Source organism: Archocentrus centrarchus, chromosome 15 (assembly GCF_007364275.1).
Source record: "Archocentrus centrarchus isolate MPI-CPG fArcCen1 chromosome 15, fArcCen1, whole genome shotgun sequence".
In the NCBI taxonomy this organism is placed as follows: Eukaryota; Metazoa; Chordata; class Actinopteri; order Cichliformes; family Cichlidae; genus Archocentrus; species Archocentrus centrarchus.
In genome coordinates, this window is record NC_044360.1 from 11,156,891 (window position 1) to 11,180,296 (window position 23,406).

A 23,406-nucleotide genomic window follows, 5' to 3' on the forward strand; every position below is an offset into this window, starting at 1 on the left:
TATATATATATATATATATATATATATGCCTGCTAGCATCTAGCACCCTGCTGTTATGTACTGGATTGTCTCAGGGGCATCTCTGCACAGCCTACACCAGGGGTCTTGCCTGGTGAGCAAGCCTCTACTGATCTTGTGGTCAGCGCTTGTTCCTCTGCTGCCATGATTGATAGGTGTTGATTGTCCGGATCTTGTTTCTCCCATTCAGCTGACTCTACAGGACTTGTCTTACTCTTTGCAGGTACTTAGAGGTTGCAGCTTTCCTGGCTTGCTCTTCCAGTATTCCTCCATCTCTAGCCTTGGTGGGGGTGCTGTTCTCATATTGTTCCCCTGCCACTAAGAGTACACCTTTGGTGGTTCAGCTTACCTGCCTTGATCTTAGCCTTTAGCCCCCCCCCTAAACCTGTCATCCTGACTCTCCCTTGTTGTACCTCAGCAATCTCTAGTTGCAATAATAGTATCTTCTTGTGAATGTTGGAACACTGAGCTGCGAGTTGTTTCGATGTCACTGTGGATGTTGGGTGTCGAAGAATCCACCATCTATTTCCAGTTGCCCCACTTATCATCAGCATCCCCTAGTTCCACAATACCTGATGCAGACCTTGTTAATCCGGGCAATGTCTGAGCCAGTATGGCATCAGTCATTTTCTCATGACTGAGGCAGCATATGTGAAATACTGAGGGGCCTGGGCCTAAAGATTTCATTGCCAGTAGTGATGTGCAATTGTTACCTGTATATGACAATAATAATAAACTAAACTAAACTAAAATGCCAAGTTTTCAGCTAAGAGATCTTGTGTGGAATCACCTTGTGTGGTGTAAAAATATTATTTTATGCCTGTCAGATTGTGTTATCTTGGGCATTTTTCATAAATTCAACTAAATGGGAACAAATTGTGTGTTTTTTGGCAGGCTGCCAGTAACAAAGTGCCTAAAGATACAACTTAAAATAGGTTCTTAGCTAAATTGGCTTAACAAATAAACAAAATTCATCTGAACATGGTCAGGTATAAGAACCGGACTGAAAATGAGCAAAAAAGCAGCCAATGTTCAAAGAAAAGAGACTACTTGAAAAAAACGGCATGAAAGTCTGGGTCCTTGGAATCAAAATAAAAGAAATATATAAGAAATGAGGGCTAACTCAATTACACTTTGCTCTTAGTTTCATGCAGGATTTTTTATTTAAATAATGTGCAGTTAAACTATCAGCTTTCACTGCATGTAATATTATTTAGGATTGCATTTTATATAAACAGACGCTCAAAACATATGTCAACAGCAGAAAAAGCTCTTTGGCATTGGCAGAAAAGATCCGACAAATTTTACATGGGTGCAACCCACATATTTATCTCTGCTGCTTAACACACAAATGCATTTTCCTTACAAATGTGGCACCATTTAAGGGGAAATAAACAGGCTTTCCAACGGTTTAAGATTTATTGCCAAGAAGCATTGTTACAACAAAGAAATAATCGGCCAAACACAAATTTCCTTACTTTCTGTGCTGTGCTTATTTACAATGATGCAGCGCTTATTTGATCTCGCGCCCTCTGTAATTTCCACCAATGGTCGCGTTGACAGGAAAGCAAAATTTTGGGGATTGAAAAAATCCTGAAAAAAGCCCCTGCTGAAGAAAAATAAACAAATAAAGAACTCCCCTAAATAATAATACAAATGAAAAAGAAAGTGGAACCAGAATTAGTGAAACAGTTTTTGTCACGCGTCTTTGCGTGTTTCTCTAGTCTTTGAGCCGCTTCCTCTCTCAAACAGTCAGCGAAGGAAGCACGGATCGGAGAGCAGAGCTTCTGATTCTGGGAACCAGTCGATCTCCGAGCACGCAGTCAAGGTGTCGTTAGTTAGAGCCTCCCTTTGTACTGTAGACTGAATAGCGAGCGTTGAGGTGTCAGTAGGGACACCTTAGACGTATAAATAGGTGTCATGGATTTCGCTTTATTCTTTCCTGCTTGCCTGCTATTCTGGATCAGGGTAGTGGCTTCCCACGGTGAGTAGCTATGACGGTAGCTAACTACAATATACGCTAAAATGGTTATTGTGAGCCCGAGAATACGCTGCTATAGGACTATGTTAAATAAAATGTGTTAAATGATTTGTCAGGAGATATTTTCGCCATTTTTGTTATGTGTGGGTGTGTGTCTTCAAGGGAAAAATACGGTAAATCCCTAACAGCTAACATGCTATCATGCTATTAGGGAAAGATAACTGGGAAAAAAGGTGGTTTCCTGTAACTACAGAGTTCACTCTGCTTATGTCAATAAGATGTGAATATCCACCAGTGAGGTTTTAGTCTCCCCTTACCAAAGGAAAGTCACCATTACTGATTCTTAACAAGTTTATTTTGTAAGAAGGATTCATTTTAGTGAAACTTTCCATAGTAAAACTAGCAGGAAAATCCACAGGCTTCTGCTAAGTAAGGTAACGCTGACTCTTTGTTTCAACTGAGGACCATACGTGTTTAAATGCACGAACGGTCCACATGCTCACCCTCCCGGCCAATTTTGAGCCAGGAAAAAACTGAAGTGTTAAAAATAAATGTAGATTTCCCTTTGCACATGATATTTGATGTGGCAGTGTATTGATGGTGTTGGCTATGGCTGTGGCCTGTCTGTAAAAAGTTGCTTTTAAAGCATGATGAGCTGTGCATTTTTGCCTGAATATCTCTGAAAGGTCCCTTTGGTTTGTGCATATTTGCCCCCCAAAATATGCAATATACTTGAAACCTAGCTGTCAGACATCATTGTGAGTATTAATCAGAATATATATAAAATATGCAAACATTAAATTTATTCTCTGCAGCTTTAAGGGGTTTTTCTTTATTTCCTCTTTGTTTGGTCTTGCCCAATCTTTTGGTTGTGCAATATGTTTAAAGAGAGCTGTTCGATATTCTTTACAGGAAGAAGTAAGGAAGCCCATTGTGTATTATGATGCAGTGTGTGTGTGCCGGCATGAAACTCAGCAAAAGACAAGCACTATAAATCTTCAATTTTAGCCTGGCACATAACTGGTTTTAGAGAGGCTTTTAATGGTCTCACCATTTAAATATATTATGTCACGTGCTAATTAATCCTAGTTAGATCACTAAGGCGCCAGCAAAAGAAGTATTGATCCTGTGCAGTCTGCAGAAGTTGCAGCGACAGAAATATTTTAAACCTTTTGTTTTATTTATGAAATTGTAAAAGAGAAAAGGAGAAGGGAGAGACTTTTTTTACTGATTATCCCTCCAAGACTATTTTGAGTTAGGAAAAAGCCTGTCATATTGTTACTGACAGAAAGTAAGAACTGTTAAACAATTAATTCAGTTTTTACTGGTTTAAAGGGTAGTCTTTTTCGTAGAATTTTAAAGCAAAATTGTTCAGAGACCCCGATTTATATGTTTGGTTTTTGTTTTTGTTTTTTTTTAACCTTTGTCTAACCTTTGCCAAGCTTTAAAAATAATGTATTTTTACAGCCCTGATCTTTAAAACACCCTTACAGGAAATAAACAGTTATTTATTTGAATATGGATCTGTTTTGGTGTAAATCAAGTTGTTCAAATCTTGTAGTTTCTTTGCTTCTGGGAAGCAGAAGTCTGCAGAGACGTCAGAGGGAAATGTAACAAGCATAACTGTGTTACTCTAATTGGGCATTGTTTCTTGCTTGGTAAAGCTCTGGTTATGTGCTTTTTCTCCACACGTGAAGTGAAAATTGTGAAAGGAATTGAAATCTTTTCAGAGTTTGCTCCAAAAAAAAAAAAAATTACGTTCTTCTTTAATTATAAGTTGCATAGACAATGGGAAAATAAGTTTCTGTAATAATCTTTTTCAGGATTCCCAATGTCCTAAGTAAGCTTTGATCGGTAGCTCATCTGTAATTTAAGATGCAATCATGATGATATTAAATAAGAACTATCTTTAGCTTATAAAAAATAAGCTGTGTCACATTACATAGTCTCCAGCTAAAGTTATCCAAAGAGTCAGGCAGCATTAGACATTTAAGAAATTTTTTAAGAAGGTAAAAAAAAAAAAATCATCTTTACTTGATGTAGATATCAGGACTCATCGTTTGGTGAATATATATTGCACAGTATAAGAGTGATAGATATTGCACTGTTCATGAGTAGAGATTTAGTATGAATAATATAAATATTGCACAGGATATGGGTATTGCACAGTTAGACTGAGTGTGGTTATTGCTTTAGCCAAGAATCTGGTTGTTTGGGCTTTGATGCACCTGAAGCACCTGAAAGAGGGCAGCAAATCAAACAGTTCAAAGCCAGGGGGTGAGCTGTCCATGATGATGATGATGATTTTGGCTCTTCTGAAGCAGCGGGAGTTGTAGATGTCCAGGGAGGGGAGAGAGCAGCCAACAGTTGACTACCCTCTGAAGCCTCCCCCATCTGCCTCAGTGCAGCTGCCGTACCACACTGTGATACAGTATGACAGCAGGCTCTCAATAGACGAGTGGTAGAAGGGCAGCAGCAGGTTCGAGTCCGAATTGTTCTTCCTGAGGACCCTCAGGAAGTGTAGTCACTGCTGAGCCTTCTTGATGACAGCTGTGATGTTATCTATCCAAGAGAGATCAGACTCATGATGCTGGGGTTAATACAGTGGATTTAAAAACAATCAGATCTCTTCAAGTCTGTACTAACTTTGAAAGCATGTTTTTGACATTGTTTTAACCACTGAAAACTGATATTTCTTGTTTAAAAGACCTGTTCATGCCCTCTGGTAGGGCTGCAACTAAAGATTATTTTGGTAGTCGATTAGTCAACGATGATTTCAATCTTACCTCACCTGTTCAAGCCTGCCCACCTGTTAACATCACCTTGTTGTCTCTAATCACAATTAAAATAATGACCCATAAAAATATGAGTTTGAAACTAATCAAATGTATTATTAACATTAATGTGACCATGACAATAAATATCAAATAAATAATACATATTAAAGTGAATGCAATTTTAATTTTTAAATGAAAATATAATGTGCAAATAAATGAAAATAGCCTCTGTCCAAAAGTTCAAATAAGGCTTCAAATGAAAACAAAGATTTTTCTGTCCAAAACAACTGAAAAGTTTACAGATGATTCAGTTCATGAAGAGGTTTATTATTCAGAATGAAGTCTAATAATAATGCAAGGAAAAAAAAAAAAAAGTAGCCAGCGTAGCTGCTTATATCTAACTCAGGCAGCTCATCTCACCTGTGTGATAAGGCACGCCACCAAATTCAGAAGCTATTTCCTCCAGAAAAGACTGAAACTTCGGTGATTTAAACCTTTGCCTCTTATAAAGTTCACTGTCTGTGTTATGGAGCTTATGACGCATTCTGTTTCCAGGATTTTGCTGCACAGAGTTTCCTGCTGTGTGACTCAGTGATGCACTTTGAGCTCACCTGTTCAGGTCTCCCTCTGCATCTTCTCTCAAATTCGTCCCACAATTTCACTCTTTTGCCCACACATCACAGGCGGGGAAGAGACACATGGATTTACCTTCAATATCAGCGAACAGGTCCTTTGCCTCCCACCTGTTTTCAACGTCCACTTTACATTTGGCCATTTTTGGGGGTATGTTAGCTTAAATGTTGCACTAACTCCCTGAAATATACCCATCTAAAGCTGATGTCACAGCTCCAGGGTGCCGGTGTTTTAAACGTTCAGCACTGCAGTGATGCTGCTGTGGAAGGAAAGCTCTGCTTTACACAGTCTGCATTTAGCTTTATTCATGTTTTGAGTCAAATGCTCCCACACCTTTGACAGTCTGTCTCCATTTTCTTTCGTTTTCTCCACCCTCCTCTCTGTTCCACCATTGTTATGTTGTTCAGGTTAAGTTCTTCTTCGTTGGTGGTGTTATTGGCAGACAATGGAAAATCGGTTACAAAATCACATAAGTAGAAAATGGATAGATGGGTTTAAAAATATGATGCTTCGACAATTAAAATTCCATATCAACTAATTTTTGTAGTCAACGTCATTGTCATCGATTACGTTGCTGAATCGTTGCAGCCCTACCCTCTGGTATGACTCCCTTTCTTTTAACTATAAAGAAGTACATTCTGTTGTTAGGAAAGGAAGTTCTTTTTAAACAGTGTCTCAGTTATTCCACCTTCAGCCAGTCTGCTGTCATTATAAAAACATGCTGCTTAGTAAATCTGTCAGCATGGACACACAAGCTCCCTAGTTCATCACCCAGAGTTTGTTGCATAACTAAAAAAAAACAACAAATCTTTTTTTTTTTTTTTTTTTAAATCAGAATGGCTCTTATGGGGTGTTTAACAACAAATCTTTTTTGTTGTAAATACACAGAAAATTTCCTCTTTTTTTTTGACCAGACACCATTGCTAAAATGTAATGGTTCCTTTGTAGTGTAAAAAGGAACTTTTATAGTTGTAATAATAGCACCATTAAATTACTTTGAAGTAGTGTAGCAGCAGTTTGGAAAAGCACGCATGCCATGATTAATTTTTTTGAGACTTCCAGTGCAATGTTTCTTAGTGCAAAAGGCAGCAAAAGTTCAAAATGTATGCCCTCCTTCTTTGCAGTTTTGTAAAAAGGCATCCAATGGGCCAGATTGTACCCTTCCGACCCGTGGGCCCATTTTTGACATCCTTGGTGTAGGCTGGTGAGTTAGAAATGGCAGTTCTAGATATTTAAAATGAACTGTGGAAACCATGAAGGGCACCAAATCCACTGGTTCATGAAAACTACTGTATGCTGCAGACTGTATATTGTGGTTCACACTTTGTATGCCCTGTGTATTGTCATTTTCAGACAGGTCTTGTGGGCATATGTGTGAACCTCAGGTATATAGTGACATACTGTTGGGGGTTTTATGTTGGTATTGTGGCTTTCATGAGGTACAGATTTCCTTAAGCAGCTAAGATTATTGTTAGTAGTTAAAACATGAACCATCTGGGAGGGAGAGCCTCGTTTTGTCGTTGTGAAGCACATGACATGCCAAGCATGGAGTTATTTAATTGAAATGTTTGGTATTGCCCTGAAACTTGGTTTAGAGTGATGACGACTCACTGTGACTTGTACTTTCCTGACTAGAAAAAAACCCCAAAAACCATTGAGTTACTGTTCCCCATGGAATAATGTGAAAGAAACTCACTGCAGTCTGACAGCTTACAAGAAGCCGAATTAATGCTGGGAATTAAACCGCAGTGCCAAAATTGATAGCTAACAAGAAATCAAAGGTTTTTTTCAGTTGTTAAAATGTGCTTCATTTCTCTTTATTTATTTTTTTAGAATATTATTGCCTTTTTTGACACAACACAAGAAATCTTGTATCAGCTTTACAAAATGGTGAAGATAAAAATTTGACAACAGTTTTAAATGAATGGGAAACAGCTATTTGAGAGGAGCTGCAGATAAATTGATTATTAACCATAAAAATTATTGAAAGGCGGTTTTCTGGTCCGGTCTGTTTCCTTGTGAATGAAAGATGCATCCTATGGATGTGCTGGGACACATCATCATTGATGTTTCCTGGGGGCTTGTAGGGTGTTTTGTTGCTCACAACACAATACTTCTTTATCCAGATGGCCCAGCTGGGTTTGCTCAACCCCGGACTTGTTTCAGTAGCATTGAGCAGGATGGCATATTGGTATACACAGGGCTTGAATTTTCCAGGCAGACCAGCCTTGGTCTTGTCACTCTTTGATCATAGGGTCCCTGTTTTAAACCTAAATCAAACTTAATATGCTTTTTACTTTCACAAAGATCATATGTTTAAACTGTTAACATTTTTTAGACTTGGGTATTAAAATGTTGTTTTAGTTTCAAAAGATAAACTTGGATGTCATGGCAGTTCTAGTATTACCAGTTAGGGTTTGGCAATTGGCCACACAGTCCGATTGCTCTGTCAACCCCCCCACCCCCCGACTGCAGATCATGCTGGGTGGCAAATGAGATTAATGTGCACCCGTTAGGAAAGCGCTTTCCACTGTCCATGATGCACAGTGTGGAGCCCAAACAGAAAAAACACATTAGTGCACTGGTAACAGACAAAGTACACTCAGATGCAGTTTAACAATGAATGATTTAGCTTTGCAGTAGTTAATAAAGAAATCAGCAGAACAGCCAAAACTCTATTAATTTATAACATTTGCATGGCCCTTTATTTTTTACCTGCCCTCCCAGAGTTTTGCAGTTTTTCACTGACAAAATATCCTTGTTTAGGGTGTGTGTGTGTGTGTGTGTGTGTGTGTGTGTGTGTGTGTGTGTGTGTGTGTGTGTGTGTGTAAAAATGATCAATGACATTGACTTTAATCCTGAGCAGCAGTATAGTAGTTATTTGGTAGACTTGATGGTTTTGTTGCATATTAAATTATTACTCACAGTTGTGTCACAATTACTCAGATCAGCTCACAGATTCTTTTCAGTGTGATTTTGAGCAATCGTTAACTAAATTTCTTGGTATTAGTGCATCTGCCAGAACATGTCAAATGTGTCTCACAGGAAGGGGAATTGAGGTGATTCTGTGCGAACAGCAACAACTGATTCTCCTTAAAAAGTAATTAAAACCTGAACAATATTTTGATCAGATGGTGTAGGAACCATACCAGAGATTTATCATTAACACAGTAAATGTTATTTATGTTTGATTCTTACTGGGAAATGTGAACTATTCTTGAAAACCAGCAGACCTAACAGGCAGAGTTTATACCTGAAGTCATTTTCATGTATTAATTATTGTATTCTAAGACTTTTAAATGGCTGTAGTCATCTTTAGCTTTGCGTGCCATGCCTCCTGTTTCTTGGCCTACACTTAATCAGTCCAACGCAGAGGAGTTAATGGCCCATTCTCCTATTTCTGTTTAATGCTCATCAAACAACTTGCTTGTACAATCTTGTCATGTTCTGGGCATAGGAATGCATTGCATTCCTACAATTAAAACAATGAAAATTATATATTATAGGACAAAAAGTAGTCACAAACTATATTTGTTATTTCATAACTATTTAAAAAAAATCATTATTATCCATAGACAGGAATGCAGTAGATTGAACTCCCAGCTTAATGGTGCATTCACACCAGGGCTGTAACAATTCATCGACGTAATCGACGACGTCGACTACAAAAATTAGTTGACATGGAATTTCATCATTGAAGCGTCGTATTTTATAACTCATCCATCTATTTCCTTCTGCTTATATGCGAGTTTGTAATTGCAATAGACTACAGGAAGATATGAGGGCAGTATTGCCTTATTTGCATATTATATTGTCATTTAAAACGTAAAAATTGCATTCACTTTAATATGCGTTGTTTATTTGATATTTATTGTGATGTCACATTAATTTTAAAAATGCATTTGATTAGTTTCAAACTTGTATTTTTATGGGTCATTATTTTGATTGTGAGAATAGACAAGGTGATTTTTAACAGGTGGGAAGGCTTGAACAGGTTAGGTAAGATTGAAATAATCGATTAATCGACTAATCGATAAAATAATTGACAGATTATTGGACTACCAAAATAATCTTTAGTTGCAGCCCCAATTCACACCAAACACAAAGTGAAGTTTCACTTGGCATTACTCGCGGGAATACTTTAGCGTTAGAAACCCACAAATACTCCAAACAGCTACAACCTTAATACTGAGTACTTGCATTGAACAGTTTGTTTGCAGGAGTTCATTGTATACTAACCATCATCTAAAAACCAAAGTGTTAATATGCACAAAGTAAGCATGTCCTCTTAACATGAGTGGTGCAGGCATGTTTGTGGGGGACCAGGCGACCGATGTTGGCTTTAAACCTGAGCAGCAGTATGGTCGTTATTTGGTAGGTTTTGTGGTTTTGTTTGCGTATTTAATCATTACTTACAGTGGTGTCACAATTACTCAGATCAGCTCACAGATTCTTTTAATTGTGTTATTGAGCAATGGTTGACTCGTGAATTTCTTGGTAATTAATCATCTGCCAGAGCAGGTCAAATGTGTCTCGTAGTGTGGGGAATTGAGGTGATTCTGTACAGCAAAAAACTGATTCTCATGGAAATGTAATTAAAGCCTCACCAGTGTATTGATTAGATGATTTAGGTAACCATACCACGGATTTATTAACAGAGTATCTTTTCCAAGCATCAAAGCATGCCAATATGAAAACTTTGATCTGAGCAGATGTTTGTAACTAGTCTGGCAACTCGCAGGCAGTGACTTGATTGTTTTTCCTGTTAATTACTTTGTCCTATGCAATGAAAATGTAGCTTGCAACGAAGAAGAACAAATATGTTTTTAATATTCGTTTGTTTGGTTTTTATGAACCTTTTTTTTTGCCATTTGCGAAGTTTTGCCTGGATTGCTCACATGAATACATTTGTGTTAGTATTTGTGGGTTCCTGACAGTCAGTGGGATAAGGTGGAGCAGTGTGGTGTCAGGAACTGCAGCTTTAGGCAAGCCTTTGCCGATGTTGAAACTTAACTTGCACAAAGGTGGATTTGCCTCTGTTCACATCATTTCACTTGATTGCATAGGTTTGCACACTTTGTGTGAACACTCCATAAGGATGATTTAATAAAGATATCAGAGCAGCTCCTGGCGAGGAAGGGACTAAAACTTTTACCTCAGTGAGGAGGTGTGGCTGACACCATTACTATTAATGACACATTTTTTCAAAAGGTGGGATGGTTCATTCAAAATAAAAAGCTATCTTAGAATTGGGTGTAATGGACAAAGACCAAATTATAGAGTTTACTCTGGACATGCTTTAAAAATACATATTAAAATGTAATGAATAATTCAGCTGGGTAATCCACAAACTATTTGAAAACATAGACCTATCTGTGCAGTAAACTTACATGCTACCACAGATACTGTAGGTCTGAAAATGGATGGAACGTCATAGAACGTCATAAGTTTCTTAGATTTAGTCACAAGGAAACTGCAAATAAAGGCCCAGGAGTTCTTAACTTCACTTAAATATAATGCAGCCTTAGAGCAGTGCTAACAGAGCTTTTGCTGACAAAGTTAGTATTAATAACACTATGAATACACGGAAAAGGCATGCGGGCTATGTAAATGTTTAAATAACTTTTCAGATGTGCTTTCTTATTTTGTTTCCTTAGTCTTTCCGCAGTTCTGGCACGTGTCTTTATCATCCTGTTGATCTCTTGATTTGTTTTCTTTCTTTTCTCCTGTAAAAAGAACTGTGACGTCTGACAGTAGCTGTGGTTGAACAAATTTGCATTTTGATTTCATACAAAGTGAGATTTACTGTCACTGGAATAAATGCGCATTTGTAAAGTTAGTCAGCTGTATTTAAAACAAATAAAATCTTATAGATCCAACATGTTACTGTAATATATTATACTATTGTAAAAATGCCGAATTTTCAAATTACAACAACATTTTTTAACAAAATGCTGTTAGGTACTAAACTTATACAGTTAGAATGGTCGTTCTGTTTGACTCAATTAGAAAGTGTTTTCCAGCAGCACTACGCAGGTTTGCGGTCACTTTGTGCTTTCCGTACCACAAGTAACCTCGTTTTTAGCTCAGATAGCATCTGCTTTCTCTTCCTGCTTCAGATACATGTTTTTGCTTTGTAGGCAAAAACCCATGAATGTTGCCTGCTACTGTTGCTTCTTGCTGTTATCTTCACAAATGCAATCTGTAACTTTCCTCTGCAGGGTTTGAAGTTTCTCAGAAAGCTGTTGTACTTTTTTTTTTTTTTTTTTTGCTGGCTGGCTGGAATAGGTTTGGCCTAATCAGTCAAAACTATTTAGCTCCTGGCCTCTTTTGATATTTCTTCATGTATAGTACTCAGTAGTCACAATCCTCTGCAGTTTTCACAGTCAGATCTATAAACACCCTTAAAACTGTTAGAAAATGAACCGAAAGTGTTTGTGAATGTGTCAGGTTGTGGTGATAACCCTCAGCCACCAGTTTTACTGTTGCGGTTGTCACTTCTTTTACAGTATGTATACTTCTACCAGTGATTTCTCTTTCACTCTCAACATCTCAGCTATGCTTAGTTATACATGTGTCTTTGTGGGCGGGTATTTCCTTGTAAATGTAATGAATTCAAAGTTTGTTCACAGAGGAAAAGAGACTGATATGTACATGGTTCCTTTTTCTTTCTTTTATCGTTCAGCTTAAAAGAAAGGAAGTGGTGACTCATAACTGTCTTGGTGCGTTCAGTCATTCCCATGTGATTTATCAAAACTGGTTGAGGTCCAGTGCCACAGCTCATGAGTCCCAAACACTAACTTGATACGGCTTGCCTGCTATTTTTTATTTTTTTTTTTCACTCTTGTTTGAATTAAACAGTCCAGCTTCATTTGTATTGTCAGGGAAATTTAACAGACAGCTTCTTTGACATCTTCACATCACGTGCATTTATGCCTCCAACCACAAAATGCTCCATAATTTATAACTAAATGTCCCTTGGTTTGGTAGTAATTGCCTGGAACAAAGTTGACAGAAGCGCCAAAAAGAGGGAAGCCTGGGCATGAATGTGCGGATGGATGTGTGGCTAATCGTGCAGTGTAATGACACCTGCTGTAGGCGTGGTAAAATGTCAGGCCTGTGTAAAAATGCTCAGGTTAATGAAGTGCTATTCACAGTTTTGATTAGGTATGCTTTAAAAAGAGTTCTTGTGTAATGCTGCAAATAATTTTTTTTTTTTTTTTTTTGTTGCTGCTTGACGTCGGTGCAGTGACGTGAGGATCAACTGCAGAGGCAGTTAAAAGGGAAATCTTTTTCTGCGTGTTCTGGGTGTGTGCTTTTGCAAAATTGGATTTAAGGAAGTGAAAAAATATGAAGTAGCTTGTTTGTTTTTTGTTTTTGTTTGTTTTTTTTTGACCGTTTATCGGTGCAAAGACTGTGGCAGAAGAAACTGCAGATTCATCCATTGTTTTCTCATGCCCTTGTTTACAGACATTAAAATGTTTCTGCACTTTCTGTATGCTTTTGAGCCTCTGGCAGTCTTTTAGAGTTGTGTGGCCTACTGTGCAAGAGTGACTTGCCCCTTTTTCCTGTTACATTTTAGTCCCACCCACTCACCGGAAAAGCAAGTGGAAGTCTTGAGGCAACAGATATTTTAAATAAAGGAGACATCCTTGCTTTGTTGCTGTCGCTTTAAAACAATGTGTTAAGCCCTACTGTTGCTGTATTTTGTGATCTCATATGTAATGCTCTGTTATGGCTGTGGCCACTCTGAGGGTCCCTCTGCAGGTCTTCTCTTGCCTGTTTTCTGCTGATTGACTCTGCACCATGCTATTTAAAAACCCTGGTTCCTGCAGTATTCTCCTGACAGCTGCAGCGCTCCACTTTAAAGTCATTCTGTGTTCCGGAGAAAAATCTGACTTTCACAAGGCTTAGTGCTTGCAGCTCGTGTTTTTTTTTTTTTTTTGTTTGTTTTTTGGTCAGTTTATTGGTGTACCGTCACAGTGGAAATTACAAGACTGTGGCAGACCCATCCATTGTTTTCTCATACTCTTGTTTACAGACATTAAAATGTTCCAATACTTTGAGATTTTGACACTCTTTAGAGTTGTGTGGGGTACTGTGCCTTTTCTTATTTCCCAGTTTGCATTTCAGATCCTCCTGTTTATGTTTTAGTCCCTCCCTTGTGAAATATAAACAAATGTCTTTAAAATTTTAAAATTATGTGTAGTTATGTAGGAGTCCTAAACAAGCAAATATTACAATGCAGTTTAAAAATAATCTAACAAGTCATCGTTCACTCATTCATGCTCTGCCTGGCTGTTTGTGGTGTTCCAAAGTGTGTTTAAAAACAGGGAAGTTGTGGGATTCTGGCCTAGTTTTGATCCTGAACTCATCTTACATTCTGTCACGTAACATTTTGGCAGGCACGGCAGAGGACCTCAATGCAGGACACCCAAGATGAAAGGCTTAATAGAAATGCAAGCTTCATTTGCAGGCATGGAGCAAAGGAGGAGCTGGTTGGGAGCCAGCAACAAAAAAACTTCCACTACAAAGCAAAACATGACTTGACTTGACAAATTTAAACATGAACAAAGGCATAGACTTGAATTCAGGACATGTGGCACACAGCGGGACAGAAGATAACACAGACCCAAACAATGATGAGGGCGGACAAAGAACGAGGGGAAAACACAGACTCTCTCTGTGTATTTACTATCAGGAAACAGGTGGGCATCACAGCTGAATGTGTTTACTTAGACAAGGGGAAGCAAAACTAAACCCAACACACACAGGACAAAGATGTCAAAATAAAACAGGAAATAACACAAACATGAGACACACACACACACACACACACAGACTTGACACACAGAGGGAACCTAAACGTGACTAAATAGAAACACAACACAAGAGACCGGGGACATGAGAAAGGGACAAGACAAACACTGGAGTACCACATAGGGAACAGGGATTCAATATAAACAGTGATAATTAATCAAATGTAAACGAACTAAGGATCTAAATGAGCAAACTAAGGAACACTGTGAACAAGAACCACACTGAGAAAACGCAAAAACACTGGGCCAATGGCCCAGGACCGTGACACATACCATCGTTAGATTCAAAGACCTTAATTCAGAAATGCTGAAAAAGCTCTCGAGACTCCAGTTGAACAAGTAAGATCAGTTCATGAAAACATAATCTTCCTACTTGTGTGGTGACCAGAGTTGTGATTAGAGGTTTGCGTGGGCTGCAGAAGATTTCCAGTTGTCAAAGGTGGGCTGCAGTGGTCTGAAGCAAATTAGTTGGCACTGCTCTTTGGGAAAATAGTTGCTTCATCCTGGAGGAAGCTGCTTTCTATTAGAGATGCATTTGGCCCCTATTCCAGGAAGCAGGTTTGTTAACCCTGCATTTTTGGCCACAGCGGCTTTTATTGATAGTGGAGAGAGACAGAAAATGGGGGGGGAAGATACAGGGGAAGACACGCAGGCAAATTGGTGACAGGCTGGGACTTGAACCTGTGCCGCCCGCACCGCAATGCAGCATATGTATGTGGTCGCCAGCTTCACCACTAAGCCGCCCGTGAAAGTTTTATTTTAAACAAACACTGACGTTCCAGAAAGTGTTCGTCATTTTTGTGCTTAACACGAGTGTTTTTATAATTGGTCATAGATTTAAGGACAGAGACGGTGATTACATCAGGAATTACATGTATCTTAGAATAAAATCTACATTTTTCTAACATTGTGATTTGGGACAGTAATGTAGCTGGCTGACTGTCAGTTTCTGCACTGGAAACATTTATATCAAATTTATCTGTATAAAGCAGACATAAGACTAGGGTTGCAACGGTATGAGATTTTCACGGTATGATAATTGTCTCAGAAAATATCGCGGTATCACGGTTATTGCGGTATCACCTTATTTCATATATATTATTATAAGTTACACTGACCCTTAAAGAAATGACAACAGTTTTTTTTTTGTTTTTTTTTGTTTTGTTTTTTTATTGTACTTGGAACAATTTTTAATGACAGTTTTAAAATGCCTCCATTTTAAAAAAAAAAAAAAAAAAAAAAAAAAAAAAGCTTTACATCTCCTGTTTTTATTTGCAAAAATTGCAATATTAGAATGAGGAAAAAGCCAAAATCTTAAATAAAAATTAATCTGTCTCTTTAGAAAGAAATTCTTTCACATTTGTAAACAAATGTGAGAAAAAGTGCAGCAGTTTTACTGAGATCAGATTTTTATACTAATTTTTATAATAATAATAATAATAATAAATAATACAATTTAAATGTGATATATATATATATATATATATATATATATATATATATATATATATATATATATATATATATATATATATATATATATATATATAATAAATAAAATCTCTGATAATTAAACATCCTGCATTTAAAATGTTCAGTAAAATTATGTATCACCTTAAAAACATATTTAATACCTGAGAAACTGAGCCTGGGTCAGTGTCTGATCAACTACTGCTGACTGCTTTATAACATGCGTTTTACTGCTAAGTTAGTGATAAATAACCAGATACTGCAGAGAGAGGGGATTATTTCTGACATGATCCTCATAATACAGATTTCACTCTTAAGGCTTTCATGCTGAGCCTGATTTTTAAGGGATGAAAAATAGACACGCCAAAGTTTTAAAATAAACGCACGTAAATATGCCATCTTTCAAAAGGCCCTTAACACGGACATGTACATCCAGCACAGCACGCGATTCACGGCCACGGGGACCGGCGTGTCCATAGTTCAGATGACTCAGCTCTTTTGCTGGTGGTTTGCGTGTGGAACGAGCACGAGGAAACAGACGGGGTTTATGGTCAACATTTCACACATTTTTGTTAGAGAGACAGGTATTAACGAGATAGCTACTTTAATCTGCACGGAGGGATGGTGTTGTAGTAGATGTGAGAACAAGTTTGAAGTATTCCCTCCTTTAGCGGCCACTTTACTTCCACACTGTTTGCAAACAGGATACCTATCCTCACATACGTTTGGTGGGTATTGAAGGAATTTTAAATAATAAGAGTGTGTGTTGCTGTTTAAGCTTTTAGGTTTCTGCGTGCTCTTTTCATCGAACAGGAATGACACCAACAGGAATAAGGAGTCCAATTATTAAAATTAATAAAGCCATTTCAAACAGTTTACAGATTAATCTGGTTCAGAATTGTCGGAGCTGCCTGATGCAGTCAGTGCAGTTTCACACAAGTCTGACCCTGCTCTCTATCTTAGTTCAAGTTTTATACACAGACTTGACACAGTTACAGTTATTGAAATATGCAAGCATGTAGCATGCTTATTTAAAAGGGCTCATCCTTCCAAAATTATACTGAAATATCAAAATTTAGCTGAACAACGTGTACACAGGTCTATAAAAACTTAGATATTAACAGTTTTAAATGTTAACTTTTGTGAGTAAAGGTAAACCTTAACAATAATTAAAGATGTTTGCCTACATTTGTTTTTTTTTTATGTACTTACTTTTGAAAGTGAAATGTGAAACAGTTACAATGACTAATCTTGCACTATTAGTAAATCAGTAAAAGATCTCTCCTGTGGCTGTAAGAGAGCCATCATCCAGCAGTGAAGGCTGATGGTTACACTGGAGACCATTAAATCAGAGTTTTTCTGTAAATATTAAGCAAAAAAAATGAGGTAGTTACAACCCATTGGTACATTAATGAAATGGGCATAAGCAATAAAAAAAATCTCAGTTCTTTATTTAATTAATAAACTGACTTGAGGGTGGCTCTGTCTTTGAGTAACCAGTATCACAGGTCCATTAGTAAAATGTCTGATCTGTTTCCTGATTTTCATCTTCAGCATCTGTCACCTGCATTTTGTCAGGTTCCCTCTGAAGAATTAGATTTAAAACTCAAATGTAAATTTGTCTTTGTGTACATTAGATGAAGCTGGAATCCTGAGTGGACCGAGCTAATTTGATTGACTATCCCCTCCTGTTTTTGTACGATTAATGCCATGGTCCTCACTGACTCAGTCATTAACATTTGGTGCATTCAAATGGAGGCGCTGCTCTTTATTTACCCGTTGCCATGGTGAATTGTGGTACCTGAGCTCCATTAATGATAGCTGGCTGTCTCTATACACACGTGTGCTTAACTCGGGTTGGACACACTCAGAGATGATTGAACTAACTCTGTGTGGCTGTTCTGGAACAGAAAGCTTGGAGTTGATCTCAGAGTTAATCAACTTAGAGTTTATGATTAGACTCGGTTTGTTGAACCTGCTTCATGGAATAGGGTCCTGTTCTTATTCAGCCATGATTTAAAATCAGCTTTTAATTTTTGTGTTGCACTCTTTTAGCTAAGGGTGTAAAAGTGTTTGTGTCAATCTATTCTTTAAAAAAAAAAAATGTTTAATCACACTGTCAATCATCTTAAATAGCTAAAACAACAGTTTTTGTATGCTGAAGGTTAAAAAGCCATTGCAAAGGAAACTCCTGTACGTCCTTAATTGTTGCTCCTTCAGCAAGCCTCAACTCCTTGTTCCTCCTGATTTATTTTAGAAATGTAATCATCCTTCAGAAGGGCATAATGACACTTATTTCTGGGTCACAGTCAAGGAGGGTGCAGAACAAAAGAGAAAGAAACTAGAGAAAGGAGAAAAGCTTACTGAAAACGCTTGATCAGCAGTGTCGAGGGAACTAGTTTTCACACTGTGCCCTCTAGTGGATTGTTTGTGTAAGTGAACGGCAGTGAGAAGAGAGTCTTTATGACCTAAAGTTTTTACCGTACAGATCATGAGGATAATGCTTCCTAAACACATTTCTGCTAGTGATTTGCTGAGTTTGGGAGGTTTTTAGTTTGGAGTTTCAAACCTTATTTCTTATTTCTCTACACATCTGCATTCTGACATCTTTTTTTTGTGTTTTCTGTCTCCACAGTGGCACCACCAGAAAATGTGACTCTGGACTGCCGCAATTTCCGCAACATGCTGAAGTGGAGCTACCCTGAAAACACACCTGGGCTTAAATTTAAAGTCAATATTGGATCATATCAAAAGTATGACTGCATTTCCCTTTGTACACAGTACCAGCCAGATGTCTCTCTTGAGCTGCTTTAAACAAACTGTGCACTACTGTAGATGACTTATTAATCCAGACTACGCTCACAATTTACTAATTTGTATTCAATTTTGAATCGCCTTTTAAAGACAGATTCTAAGAAAATGATTGACAGTGAAAGCCAGGATGGAGACAAATCAGCAAAGTGTTTTCCTCTTTGATTATTGAAAAACAAAATATAGGGAAAAATATGTTTTGAGGATCTTAAAATGTTAAAATATAAATTATCAGAGGTGGCAAAAGTACAGATACTCTTCACTTAAGTAGAAGTATAAATACTGTGTTATGTGTAAATGTGTTAATAAATACTCTGGTAAAAGTTGATGTACTGTTTCAACTTCTTTACATTTCAGAGCCTGTACTTTTGCACTTTGAGTACTCAAAGAAAGTAAAAGTAGCTCTTTGGGGGACATTTCTACCAGCTATGTTTGTGTACAGCTAACTGAGCCTGCTATATTAATATAATATAAAATAATAGGCAGCGTGGTGATTAGCACTGTTGCTTCACAGCTAAAAGGTCTGGGCACTTTAACCCCTGATAATAGTGCTATAAATGATACATGAATTATATGGTTTAACCTCTTTAAACTCTGTGTGTGATAAGCCCCAGTGATGGAGGATACACCAATAGGATTGTCTTTTTTGTGTTATTGTTCCTCCATTTAGGCTCAGATCAGTTTGATGTTTGAAGGTGCAGTGACCAGAAATGAAAACCTAAAGTAACGAGTGTTTTAAAAATGTTAAGAGTAGAAAGTATCGATATTTGTGCAAAAATGTAGGGAGTAAAAGTAAAAACTTGTCAGAAAAATATATACTCAAGTACAGATAGCTGAAAATTCTACTTAAGTACAGTGATGAAGTATTTTTGTTCTATGTTACTTTTGTAAATTATAATATTTAAAATGAGAGTGGTGCAGTTGTTGGTGCTTTTATGTCACAGCAAGAACGCTGCAGGTAAGAAGCCTCCTGCCTGTGCGGGTTTCTGTATGGCTATGACCGCTGATAAGCAGTTCAGTTGCCGTACATTTAAAGATAAGATCCCTGCAGATGTGCTCGGGCCCTTGTTTGTGGAATTTGCTTGCATGAAAAATCCAGTAGTGCCTTCCACCTGACTGCCTGAGAATTTTTCCTTTTTCTTTATGCAGATAACTTTCTGCAGAGGTGCACAGAGGCAAAATATGTGTTATTGTTCAAGCACTTATTGACCTAATTATCATTTACTGTCTGTCACAAATGTGTTTTAATTCAGTTCTGTTTTATTTATATAGCACCAAATCACAACAAATAGTTGCCTCTTGGTCCCTTATATTGTAAGGTAAAGGTCATGCAGTAATTCAGACTCCAAGAATAAAGATGAATTCTTCTTTTTCTAAAATGCAACCAAGAATATTTTTAATATGGCTTAATCAGAGTTGTTTGCTCATCATGGTCTCTTTCAAAGTTTAACAAATTCTCTCTTGTTTTGTTTCTTCAGTTCTCATCTTGTCTCCCTGGTGGAGACAAAAGCTCTACATGCCGATGTGTCATTCTTGAATGACCCCAGCGATGGCTATTTTCTTACTGTAACTGCTGTGGTTGGTGGCAATAGATCTGTAGATGCCCCATCAGATGATGGAATCACCTTCAGCTATTACCAGGATAATGACGTTCAGCAGAAATGTAAGTGTTTGTACCTTATGCAATTAAAAAAAAAAAAAAAAAAAAAATATGTGACTAAAGTAAATGTCATAATACACAACAATGAACAATTTTAAACACTATATTAATGGATCGTTATTGAGTAGTTAATGAGTAACGAGCTTTAATAGCCCAAGTCACATTTTTAGCTTGTACATCCATCCGATTCTTTATTTATGCACAATGGAGTAAATTCTTCAAATTAAGCCCAGCGGTCACGTGGACTCAACTCCTTTTGTGCTGTTCAAAGATCAAAGTTAACCTCACAAATCATGTTTCTGGCCACAACCGAACATGCTCATTATCACAGAAGTTCACACAGGCATAATGTAAAGTTGTAATAGTTTATAGGTAATGTTAACTGTGACATAGTAAGTAATCCAAGAAGAGAAGGAGGGATTGAGACTATATCATTTGATCAGATACTGAACTTGTGATCCTACATGTAATCCAAATTGACTTAAACATGTTTGTGTTGGTTTACAGGTTCTTTGGATCTCTCACCGGTAAACGTCACTCTCCAGCGAGATAACAAGGTCCAGATCAGCTTTGTGCATCCCTTTTTGTTTCATCGCCAACACCTGAATAGTAGCACGAAAAAATCTCAAAAGAAAATTAACCAAGCAGAGATCCCGGCTGTTAATTTTAAAGTCACGATTCTCAACCAGGTCAGAATGCACACAATTTTTTTTTTTTCCCTTTTTTTGTACATACAGATGAAGCAATCATTGAAAAGTCAAACAATACTTTTGTTCATATGTGGCCATCAGAAATAGGGCACACTGCCACAAACAAACTCTTCTGGAATAGTGAAAATGCATTTTGTCTAGTTAGCTGCTGTAAAAATATTTGCGTCAGTGTTCTATTTCATTGAAAATGAGCCATTGTTGCATGTGCAGACGGGGAAACCCCATTCTTTCACGTGTGAGGACAGAGTGTGTAACGAAGTACTGCCAGTAGATGCTGCACAACAGAACCACTGTCTGAACATCACCGGAGAAACATTAATGGGACCCCTGGTTAAACCCACACAACTTTACTGTGCATTCAAAGAACCATCGGCGAGCAGTTGAGTAAAATTTTATTTTTTCTTAAGAGCAGTTGACAAATTATGATTTACTAATTCCCTGTGATGGCAGCTGGAACAGTTTAAATTTCCACTTCTTAGCTCTCAACTAAGGTTCAGCTCTCTCTAATTTCTCCAGCTGAGGAAAATATACCGTTGCCAAGAATATAAGGATATATATGAGAGAATATCCATAAGTAAGGCTGATTTGAAAAGGCTGATTGACACTGCTCCCAAAACAAGAAAAAGCAGTCAGTTCAGCGAAGGATAAAAACCACTATGAGCAAGAAAAATCACCTTTGTTTTGTGATAGTCATTAAAATACTGTTAAAAAAAACAAATAAATTCTTAGGTATAACCTGAAGCCACATATAGCCTCAAGCTTCAGTCACACACAGAGACCCGTCATGATCAAAATTACAATTGATTGAACATTTTACTAGTAGTTGCAGTAAGCATGCTGTACATAATTTCATTGCATGACCACGATTTACAAAATGGGCACAAGTTTTATTCAGTAAGTCAGCAGGAACATGTTGGAAAAGCTGGTTTCCCATAGGCTTCTAGGACCAGAGATCTTTTTACAACCACAGGTATATGCCCCCTGGTGGCCTTTAAAAGAATGCAGGTTTAAGGCACTTTGGCATTAGCGTCACTGTTCAGATTCAAAAATTTTGAATCTGATTCAGATTCAAAGCTTTTATACTGTCTATGAAGCTCTGTGTGTGCATGCGTGCGTGCACTGTTTCACTGTAAATTTACTTCTCTGTTTTTCCTTCTCTGCTTTGTCTAGATTTCACCATCGTCTACATTGTGAGTGCTGTACTGGCTGTGGCTACGACTTGTTTGATCGTCTTCATGGCGTATCAAAAAATGACCAAGCCTTCAGTTTCTTTGTCCAATTTTCTGGTATCCTCATTTTACTACCTCTAATTATATTAGACAGGTCCCATTTAAATGTCAAGTTTTTTTTGTTTTTTTTTCAAGTTTGCTGTTGATGAATAATGTATCCCAGCTGAAGGTCGAGGTGGGTTTAAATTTCAGCACAGACTGAGCACTTTTTCTTTGTGTCTAGGTAATCAATAAGTCACCAATGTCCTCGCCCATGGCTCCGCCCGAGCCGGTCTCTCTTAACAATGTGGAGTGTGAAGCGGTACCTTCCTCGCCCACACCTCTGCTCTCACAGACAGAAGAGGAGGATAAGACGGAATTCACATCTAGTTGTAATTCTGATGGTTATGACAAGCGGTTTCCCATTGGAGTGTCATCTAAGAATGGAGATGTATCTAATGTCACACTGGAAGGGCAAGTGAATGAGGAGGGTCCCGGTTACATGGCAGGAAACTTGGACGAAGATGATGAGACATCTTCGGCCAATGAGTCCACCTCTGGTTATGAGAAGCGTGGAACAGTGCTGGTGGATTTGGGTCAAGATGAAATGGCTAAGGGCTACCGTGGCTGAAGGTAGAACAGCTGTCCCAATCAGCTCTTGGCACATTAGCAGATGTAAAACGTTAGCAGCATCTCACATTTTTAAAATGTGAGATCTCAGTTTTGAAAGACTGACTTGGACTCTTGTTGCCTAAGATACATTTTTGGCTCACTCATATCCTCTACCCTTCTAGTTATGCTTTAACTTGTAGACCAGTTTTGTTTATTTATTTTCTGTGTTTGGATATTGAGGGGACTTACCGTATTTTTCGGACTATAAGTCGCTCCGGAGTATAGGTCGCACCAGCCAAAAAATGCATAATAAAGAAGAAAAAAACGTATATAAGTCGCACTGGACTATAAGTCGCACTTTTTTTGGGGGGCGGGGGGGGGGGGGGGTTATTTAATAGAATCCGACCCAGAGCAGAAATTCCATCTTGAAAGGCAATTTAAAATAATAATGGATTAAAGAACAGGGCGAACACGGTTACGCCTACGTTATGCTAACGTAACACATTCAGCTACATGACGCACAGCGAACAGAGTACGTGTTTGGTATGTTAACGTTCCATTAACAGTTATTCAGATAACCATAGCATAAAGAACATGCTAACAAGTTAACCAAACCATCAATCCATTGAAGTCTTCATCCTCGGTGTCACTTCTAAACAACTCCGTACACTCCGTACGTAGACGAGGCGCCGCTTCCTCTTCTGTGT

At 37.8% G+C, this 23,406-nt stretch overlaps 1 protein-coding gene across 1 annotated transcript; it reads left to right on the forward strand.

Annotated features, from left to right (window-relative positions):
• The first annotated feature begins 1,777 nt into the window (after window positions 1–1,777).
• ifngr1l (interferon gamma receptor 1-like) lies at window positions 1,778–23,012 on the forward strand. The gene is made up of 7 exons (XM_030748221.1): window positions 1,778–2,002; window positions 18,334–18,451; window positions 19,988–20,172; window positions 20,677–20,858; window positions 21,090–21,258; window positions 22,050–22,165; window positions 22,332–23,012. Exons 1-7 carry the CDS (start codon window positions 1,939–1,941, stop codon window positions 22,716–22,718), a joined length of 1,221 nt encoding a protein of 406 aa, XP_030604081.1. The 5' UTR covers window positions 1,778–1,938; the 3' UTR covers window positions 22,719–23,012.
• Window positions 23,013–23,406: the final 394 nt, after the last annotated feature.

Coding starts and splice junctions, on each gene's coding strand:
- ifngr1l (XM_030748221.1), top strand. CDS start 1,939: ATGGATTTCGCTTTATTCTTTCCTGCTTGCCTGCTATTCTGGATCAGG. Junction 2,003..18,333: donor CAGGGTAGTGGCTTCCCACG/GTGAGTAGCTAT, acceptor CTGTCTCCACAG/TGGCACCACCAGAAAATGTG. Junction 20,173..20,676: donor TAATGACGTTCAGCAGAAAT/GTAAGTGTTTGT, acceptor GTTGGTTTACAG/GTTCTTTGGATCTCTCACCG.